Source organism: Cryptomeria japonica, chromosome 6, assembly GCF_030272615.1.
Source record: "Cryptomeria japonica chromosome 6, Sugi_1.0, whole genome shotgun sequence".
NCBI classification, from domain to species: Eukaryota; Viridiplantae; Streptophyta; class Pinopsida; order Cupressales; family Cupressaceae; genus Cryptomeria; species Cryptomeria japonica.
The window spans coordinates 383670324-383680322 of record NC_081410.1 but is presented as its reverse complement, the minus strand read 5'-3'; the positions used below and the strand labels follow the sequence as shown (position 1 = coordinate 383680322).

The following is a 9999-nucleotide window of genomic DNA, read 5'->3' as shown; positions in this document are numbered from 1 at the left end:
GTTGCAGTGGGGTATGGAGGGAGGGAGGGAGAGAAGAAGAGAGAGAGGGATGGGGTATGGAGGAAGGAGAGAGAGAGAGAGAGAGAGAGAGAGAGAGAGAGAGAGAGAGAGAGAGAGAGAGAGAGAGAGAGAGAGAGAGAGAGGCACCTTGTACGTGCTTGAGAAGGGGAGAGAGGGAGACAATACACTTACATACACACATAAGTGTGTATATATATACTTAATATATTATATATTATTATATACATATATATATAAATTATATATTATATGTATATACACATATTATATATACAATATCATATTATACACACTCCCAAAATTTAAACAAATGTAGTGCGTACGCGCTGTTTATAGTAAACATAGCGTGTGCGTGTTGTTTATAGTTAAGATAGAGCGTACACGCTTCTTACACCATAAGTATCCCATACATGATTTTTATACCATAGGTACCCCATACGCGTTTTTACTGTTTAGGCTTGTAAATAGGCCTGGATGGAAAAGCTACGGTTTGGAAGTTTGATTTCCCTCCATTTTCCTCTTTTTTGACATGTTTTATTTTATCAACTTGGTTTATCGAATTTGTCATCATCAAGTTTACACTTCATCAAGTGGGTATTTCTAAAATTTCCACCATATTTTCACCCATCTTCTGAACTTTCTAACCATATAATTTTTTTTAAATTTGAACAACAATAACATATTATTATTGAATTTCTTTTATGAATGTCTCCATAGTTCTCACAGACATAGGTGCACCATTTTTTTAATAACTTTTGATATACTTATCCAAATTTAAAAAACTTCATATAATATTGTAGCGCACCTGATTCCTTACAATTTAAAAAAAATAAAATTGTATTTTCAATTTTTTTAGTGCAACTTATGCTTCGCGCACGACAGGTACCTAATTTTCAAGATGTGCTCGATTGGAAAAATAATAAAAAAACAAATAATCAACAAAAAATTACAGAAAAATACACATCTTCTAGTGCTCACTCTTAACTATCTTTCTGCCAAAGGATTTTTCAAAATACTAAATCTAACTATGAATTTTTTGATGCACACGTCAGACACTATGTTATATTTTTCAGAAAAATCAGGGTCTGTTTTTTGTGCGCAAAGGATTTGACCCCCTTAATCTTATCCAATTTTGAAAAAGTTTAGTAGTTTGGAAACTAGATTCAGAGTACTACAATATTTGTTCTTTGATTATCTTCATATCTTGAGTGGATGACTTTCAAATTTTGCCTCTAAGTTCAGGTTCACCTGATTTCAGAAAAAAAGTGTCCACTTATACCCCCCTTTTTGACCACCATCTTTGTGCACTTACCCCTTACTCAAAACGATAATTATGTTTAGAATGTGTTACAGATACATCATTCTAATGTGGTTGCTCACACATACAACACTCTAGAGAATATGATCTTGTCAAGTAGCTTTGCAGGCTACTTTTGACTACTTTCATGTGTGGTGTAGCTTCTAATGTCTTATGGCAGTTGGCAAAAGAATATTGAAATAGATACCTTTAGTATAAGGTTAATAATACTCTATTGAACCATTGCACATGTTACATAAGGTGCTATATCATAAGACAACTTATAGTCCAATGTATTGAACAAAATGTTGTAGTGTCATACACACTCATGGTTCACCCATGTCTCTTACTTTATTTTCTTCAATGCAACAACTCTCTACTATTGAAAGTCTAGAATATTGAATTCCTCAAGGAAGGCATTCTTAAAATATTCATAATCCAACACAAAATGAGTAGGATCATGTTTCAAATACTGGTTTGTGCACAATCTAACAACAAAGTTGCAAATTATTGGCTTGGCTTAAGTTTTGGTGTCATCAATTAATTTTCTCTAAACAATGTTTGACACTTGTGAATATGTTTTGAGGTACTCCTAGTTCCTTTGTATTCTAAAAATTTCATGGGCATTTTTATAATAAAAATGTAATAGTTATTATTGTTGAACCACTTGGGAAACATAAGTAGCTTTTTAGGCTAGAACATTCTATGCCACAAGGTTGCTATGTAATTACATACAACTCATTACAACATTATGTCACATAGAAAATTGGGCATGTTTTATGCTTTCTATAGGATTATCTTCGATCATCCCACAATTTAGTCCAACTACTCAAGGCGTATAGCCTACTATTGACTCCTATGTAGCAACAATTTATGCAATAACACTAAGGTTACCTTGCACATAATTTGGGTAAGTACTTCATTGATTCACAAGAAAATGGCCTCCTCTAATCATTACACTAAAAGTAGATCCAACATCGGTATAGTTTATATTAGCCAAACCCCAAAATATGCCATGTTTCTTGACATTGCACATAGTATACCGGGACTAGTGTTACAAGACTTGAAATCGCCTCAGACTTGACAAGCTAATTTTTGACTCTAGACTTAGACTTGGTGCCTAGACTCAGCAAATTGAGAAACCCAATAAATTCAAAGATTTTTAAAGGATTTAAAACTTGTTTCATTCACCCTTATAAATAAACCTTAAAGACAATAATCTCATCAACTAGAAGCTACTTTGACTGCATACACAAGTATATATCAATCACACAAGTATAAACACAAATTTTAGCTAAAGGAAATAACATTTTTAGATAGATAAGATTTGTCAAATATATACAAAACTCATGAAATATGAAATCCATGGTATCAAATTTTTTGAACAAATATCAAATCAAAAGCTAGAAGTCTATGGCTTAGAGGAGCCTTCATCACTTGACCCTCTTGCGCGAGAATTTAATATATGTCTTGCATGGCGATGCAACCATGATAGCCTATGTCTTAATAACACCCACACCAACATCCAATATGTCTTCTCGTGCTCTATCCTCCTCTACCATGGTTAATGTATTTGCCTTTCTATCTACTTCTGCAACCCAATCAAGGTCTTCATCATTAAAGATATAAGATCATCAACCTCAATGATCCAATCATATTGTGAATTAACCTCCTCTAGTATGATGAATGATAAGTCAATACCCATAATTCGTTTGTGGCGAAGATAAAAGTTGTAATGAACATAGACTAGATCAATCAACCTTTGTGTTGACAGTCTATTACACTTCTTGGAGTGAATGTGTTCAAACATACTCTAATTGTGCTCATAACTCGAAGCATTGCATAGTTGACTTAATACTCAAACTGCAATCCTTTGAAGATCTAGTACCTTAGCACCAAATCTTTCCCACCATGCATCTAAGATGAGAAAAATAAAAATAAAAATCAATCTCATTATCCAACTTTATGTTTCAATATTTAATAATAATATTAAAAAATGAAAAGTTTTGATTTTTAAACTTAAATTATGTAATAGATTTTAACTTGGTTGCAATGTCAATCGAGTTGCTTTGTATATATCTCATGCAAAGAGATCTCCTTGTGCAAGTCTAAAGATCTCAATCTCAGTGACTATTTGTGCTCTAACACTAGAATCAAACACCATGTGCTCTATGACTGTGTATAGTTCCACTTGGAACCTTCTTATCTACCTTGAAATCGAGATAGAATTGCACTATCAAATTGAGGAAATAAACAATTGCATGTAGGGGTTTGTGAAGCTGAAAATGTCATCCTCTATCAATGATTTCCCAAAAGGGTGATACTTTTCGTCAACTCTTGCATAAATGGATCTAACGACCTCCTTGGCCCTATCCATGCCCTCCTATATGTAGCCCACTACGGACTTCTTTGCATCAAATCGTAGGACAAGCTCACTATGGACTTCTTTGCATCAACAACTCATAGGAGAAAAAACACACATAGCTTTACCCATATTTTTATTGTGTTTATATCCATCAATAGACACATTTTTTTTTTGGAGAATTTAATATCAAATCCAAATCGCTTAGCTACTTGATATGGAAGCATGAGTCTTAGACTAGAACTTTAATTGAGATGCAAGGATTGAAGAATATTTATTCCATCAAAATCATCCAAGACATAATCTCTTTATTATCCCTTATAAATTGAGATTCTTTATTGAAAAGACTTATTAATTGATGTGCTCATTTAGAGCCAGGCAACTTTACAAAACCCCCCAAAAAACCATCCATACATATTTTTAATTTATCAATATTCGGAAAAACAAATATGTGTTTCTCTAATTAATTAAAGTATAAAAGAACAAGTAATATTATGATATTGCTATCAGAATTCAAATGTGTAGTTTGAGAGGACAAATAATATATTTATTGATGCTCATGAGCTTGTTGTGATAAGTTTCAAGAGTAGAATCTCTCTAACAATGCTGATGGCTACCTTGGCAGCACCCACTTTTCTCTTTTCTAGAACACAATTGGAGGGCAGGAGTAGCATTTCATCCAACTCACATATCCTGGATAAGGTTTGTTCATATCTTTCCACTTGAAATTCTTTCACACCCTCAAGTGATACTCAGTTTTATCATAACTGACTAATTTCTTTTATCTTGTTTGGCAGAGGTCTTCTAAAAGATTGCATTGTCAATTGAAGCAATGTCTGATGAATGGCATTTTGTCAGGAGAAATCCAGGCGAGCCACTCAAGCTACGCTTCTCTTTTGAAAGAATGTGCGAAGCTGAGTACCCTCTCAGAAACCAAAGCACTCCATACTCAAATAATTAAATTGGGATTATCTGAATCAAACACCATCTTGGCAAATCATTTGGTTAATGCATATGTCAAATGCCAGAGTGTTTCAGAAGCACGCCAAGTGTTTGACAACATACCCCAACGAAATGTGGTATCGTGGACCGCTATGATTTCAGGCTATGCACAGAATGGATATAATGTGGAGGCAATTGTGCTTTTCTGTGCAATGTTGGAAGCTGGTATGAAGCCTAATACGTTTACCCTTGGTAGTGTGCTTAGCGCGACTGCAAGACGCGGTGATATTGAACAGGGAAGGCTGGCTCATGGCTACATAATAAAGACTGGGTTTCAGTGGGATGCCTGTGTGGGAAATGCTTTATGCACCATGTTTGTGAAATGCGGGAGTATGGTGTCTGCACGCCAAGTGTTTGACAAAATGCCTGAACGAAATGTTATATCTTGGACAGCAATGTGTACAGGGTATGTGGAAAGTGGTGATATTGGGCAAGCGTTCAATATTTTTCGACTAATGCAGCTGTCAGGGATAAAGCCAAACCAATTCACTTTCACTTCTGTCCTTAGCGTATGTGGCTGCTTCTCAGTGGGGGAACCGGGTAAACAGATTCATGCTTGTATTATTAAAACAGGGTTTGAACAGACTGTCCCTGTGGATAATGCGATTCTTGACATGTATGCAAAATGTGGGAAGATAGAAGATGCACGGAAGATGTTTGATGGAATGCCTAAAAGGAATTTGGTTTCATGGAATGCAATAATTGCAGGGTATTCCCAGGCCGAGGATTGTCTTAAGGAAACTCTCAAACTCTTAGAGGAAATGCAGCTAGCTGGCATGAAACCTGACCTTTTCACGTTTGCCAGTGTTCTCAGTTCATGTGCTACTGGTGTTTCACTGGAACAGGGTAAGCAGATCCATTTGAGCACAATAAAAGCAGGAGTAGAGTCAGATGTTGCTGTGGGGAGTGCTCTTATTACCATGTATTCAAAATGTGGAAGCATTGACGATGCAAATAGAGTGTTTGGTCATATGATTGATCGGAACGTTGTTTCATGGACTGCAATGATTATAGGATATGCTCAACATGGATATGCTCAAGAGGCTCTTGCTTGTTTTCAGGAAATGGAACAAGCTGGTGTAAAGCCAAATCATATTACCTATATTGGTGTTCTTTCAGCTTGTAGTCATGCAGGTCTCGTGGATGATGGCAAGAATTACTTCAATTCCATGACAAAAGACCATGGCATTTTGCCAAGCATGGACCATTACGCATGCATGGTAGACCTTTACGGCCGCGCAGGTCGCTTCAATGAAGCAATGGGAATTCTTAAGAGGATGCCATTTGAGCCTGGTGCTTTGGTATGGCGCACCTTGCTTGGTGCTTGCAGAATCCATGGTGAGATGGAAGCAGGAAAATATGCAGCAGAAAAGCTTCTTGAGTTAGAACCAGAAGACGCCGCAACATATGTTTTGCTGTCAAATATGTATGCATCGGCTGGCAGATGGAGTGATGCAGTAAATATAAGAAAAATGATGAGAAACAATGCAATAGTAAAGGAACCGGGGCAGAGCTGGATCGAGGTGAAGAACAAAGTGCATGCATTTGTAGCAAGAGATGGATCACACCCACAAACAGAAAAGATTTATGCAATGTTGGAGAAGTTGAGAATGCAATTAAAGGGGGCAGGATATGTACCAGACACAAACTTTGTCTTGCATGATATGGAGGAGGAGCTGAAGGAATCTATTCTGTGGCATCACAGTGAGAGACTTGCCATTGCGTTCGGGCTTATTAGCATCCCCTCTGGTACACCCATCCGTATTGTTAAGAACCTTCGTGTGTGTGGTGATTGCCACACTGCTACGAAGTTCATCTCCAAAATTGTTGGGCGAGAAATAGTTGTGAGGGATGCCAATCGCTTCCATCACTTCAAGGATGGTCTCTGTTCATGTTCAGATTATTGGTGATTGAATTGAAAAAAGCAACATACAATATGGCGTTCTACATCAGAAGCAAACTGTAGGCAACACGAGCGAGAAACTGGATGCTATTGTCACTTTGGTTCAATGGTATTTGGGTTATTTCTGTTGACTATGGTTTGGTTGGTATTGTCTTTGAAATGTCCTTTTCTGAAGAAGTGCATAAAAAAATTTCTTTCTAAAATAGGTTGAAATCTTTCTGCAGGATCCAACTCCTAGTTGCAGAACACAGACATTTAAATTGGTTGGGAGGTTATTGGATCAGTAAATGGAGATAATAACTTCAGGGCCGTCTTATAACAGTTCTTGTAAGGCAACCACTGTGATAATGTTTTGTAGTTCTCTAGGAGAGATATGCATGGGACATGATACCATCTGCAGCAGTATTAAAATGCAGAGATATTGACACGGGCGTTACAATGTGCTCATTTCTCACACCAGCTCAAGCTAAACCAAGGTTATACAGTGATGAGCGTAGGTGAATCCCCTGTGCAAACTTAATGTTATGGGTTAATTCAGATCCAATTAATTGAGGCAATATCCCTTTGTTCCAGAAACATGAATTTGAAGAAGTAATAACTCTAAGCTTTGAAACATTTTTCACAAACGTGCACCAGCGTTTCAATGCCTATCAAGAGCCTCTTACATTTGAGAGACAAGAAATACGAATAAAATTGGTCATGTAACGTACATATTGTGAAATGGAGTATAGCCAAACCCTTCACTCTTTGTGAAGTAAATCCAAATGATTTCAACAAAGTAAATGCTGCTCAAGTTATAATGCAAGACAACCTGAGGACTAAATAGTTAACTTTGCAAATCCACAGTTTCAAAAGTGGAGCTATGCCAATGAAGACAGATAGAACAAATGCAAGAGCTTAAATTTTTTTCAGATAATGCTTTGTACTTGGACAGGTAGTTTCATATCAAGAAACGTTCAATAATCTCCAACCCATCAAATTAGAAAGATGCCCAAGGAAATGAAAATATGTTAGCTCTTCCTTAGTTGTCCTATTAAGGATGTGTAAATCTAAAGTTTCATAATCATGACCTCTTTAATGGCAACTCGGACAGCTCTTGGGAGAGCTACTACATGAACTCGAAGGCTATACAAGATCCTGTCTCTTTCCTTGATTGTCCTCAATGTGATTAATTTTTCTACCAGGTCTGCTCATATAGAGTTTGCACAAATTATTATTCAAGCTCTTTGGTCTCTATTACGTAAACAACTTGAAAACTTCCTTTGCCGTGCTGTAATTAGATGAGCAAGAAACTCTTAATCTTCAAAATAAAATTCACGCAGAGCTTCCAACTAGTCAATCCGCATGTAGGGATCCCTGTGAAGTAAAAGGTTGGTTTGTCAACCATCAAGTTAGCCTGTTTCCTCCACATAAGAGCCATCGTGGAAATACCTGCAACCAGTAAAAAGAGGTTCACTGGGATAAGGAAATGAGTCCTGATATCTAATAAGGTGCCTCTAAGGGTAATCTGCATGGAGAAAATAAATAAATGTGGTCGCAAAATTTGGAAGCAGTAGCTTTTGCAGATTTATATTGTTAACAATACAATACCATTATGATCATAATACCAATTCCTAAGCTTAGAAGCTTAGACCACCTATTTATGTTCTATTACAATTGTATAAATTATGGCTAGAACCCAATCATTCATGATTACGTACTTCAGATTAGTACTCTTGTTATAGGTGGTTCCAAAGCTGTGTTGTATGTATCTATGTTTGGAAATGTAAAATACTGTACTCTTGCCGCTGCATGCCACCTGAGATATGCATGCAAGATACCCAAATTTGTTGATACTTGCAAACAAGTTGTAGAGGTTATTTTTGAAATAATTCTAAACAGTGTTTATTTGAGAGGTGGCAATTGATTGTTCTTAGAATAATTATACAGTCTACAGACGCATTTGATTAAACTCTTCGGCGCTGCATGAGAGATTAGCCACATGATGTTACAAAAAAAAAATTAAAATGCAACCCAAAGAACATGGGCCATTCCATTCAGAAAACTCACGAATTACTACATGAAAATACAGTCTGTTGTAAAACATGGTTGTAGTGCATTTTGAAGGATTTGAGAAGTATGTGCTTAGTTTTTTGGAATCTTCGCTTAAGGTTTCTTAAGTTTTTTCTTCTAGTTGAGTTCTCTAGAGTTCTTAAGCTTTTTTTTTTCATTTTCTTCTTTATTTCTTTGCTATGGTTTTATAAATTTATGGTAGATTTTCTTCTTGCTAGGGTTTATAGCGATATAGTGAATGATATCTTTAGCTAAATGTAGTAGCAATTACCGGGACCTTGCTGGAAGCATAGCAATTTGGATTTGGAGAAGAGAATGGTTATATGCAACTACAGTAGTTTTCAAATAAGACAATTCATCACTTGCCTCCAACACAATCCTTGCATGAATCTTTGCCCAAGATATGTACTTGTGCATTGCACTGGAACCCAAAGTTAGTGAAGAGATGAGTGTTCTTATTGTGTATAAGCAGAAGAAAAGGGAAACGAATATTGTGATGAATACCCCCTACCGAGATACTAAATTTGTAGGATTTTCTCCTGGTCCATGAGTCTAGGGCTCATCCATTGGAGAGAGTGTTCAAGCCATTCATGTTTCATGGGGTTTCTTTGTTCCTTGCAATAATCTTGGTGCATAACAATTGCTTAAAGGCATCCCTTTAAAGTAAGCGATGCGCCATACATGACAATGGTTGCATTTTTTTAATTATAATGATTTCATTCAACATGGCGAGAAATCCATATTAAGAGTCACCTGTCAATGTTTGATCATTATAGGGAAGGGTTCAATCCACCTAATTCTCATGATATGGGTGAAATTTTAACGAAAGAAGCCTTGAAAAGATACAAAGGTGATCAAGAGCATAAAAAATTTGGGGCAAGAAGAGTTACAATATTTTATTTCATACTAGGGTGGATAGTAGGAACCACACATTGATAAACTTTCTTGTGGCTTGAAGTAGCCAGCTAGTGTTTTAAAGTCCATTGATGGTTCTTACAAAGTAAAAATTGTAGAAATTTTGTACAATATTTTGGAGGAAGTGATGATGGAAGTGAGCTTTCAGAATGTCTTCCAGTTGTCATTGACAATGCAGCAACATAGATAAAAACAAGAAGACTTCTTGACAGCAAACACCTTACCATTTTGGAGCCCTTATACCACCCATTGCATTGATTTTGTGCTTAATGACCTAAACTATTTGATGGGTGAAAACCATGTTTGGAGAATCCAGAAATATCGTCAAATACATCCAAAATAATCCATTTGCAGTTAACTTGATGAGAGAGCACATCAAAGGAAAGAAGCTTGTGTGATCAACAGTCACATGACTTGTCAAAAATTTCACATTGTAGAGCATTACAA

General features: G+C 36.3%; 1 protein-coding gene across 1 annotated transcript; it reads left to right on the top strand.

The window, feature by feature from the left end:
- The first annotated feature begins 4210 nt into the window (after positions 1-4210).
- Positions 4211-8367, top strand: LOC131067377 (pentatricopeptide repeat-containing protein At3g24000, mitochondrial). Its single transcript, XM_058002357.2, has 3 exons — positions 4211-4382; positions 4478-6694; positions 6810-8367. Exons 1-2 carry the CDS (start codon positions 4284-4286, stop codon positions 6590-6592), a joined length of 2214 nt encoding a protein of 737 aa, XP_057858340.2. The 5' UTR covers positions 4211-4283; the 3' UTR covers positions 6593-6694; positions 6810-8367.
- Positions 8368-9999: the final 1632 nt, after the last annotated feature.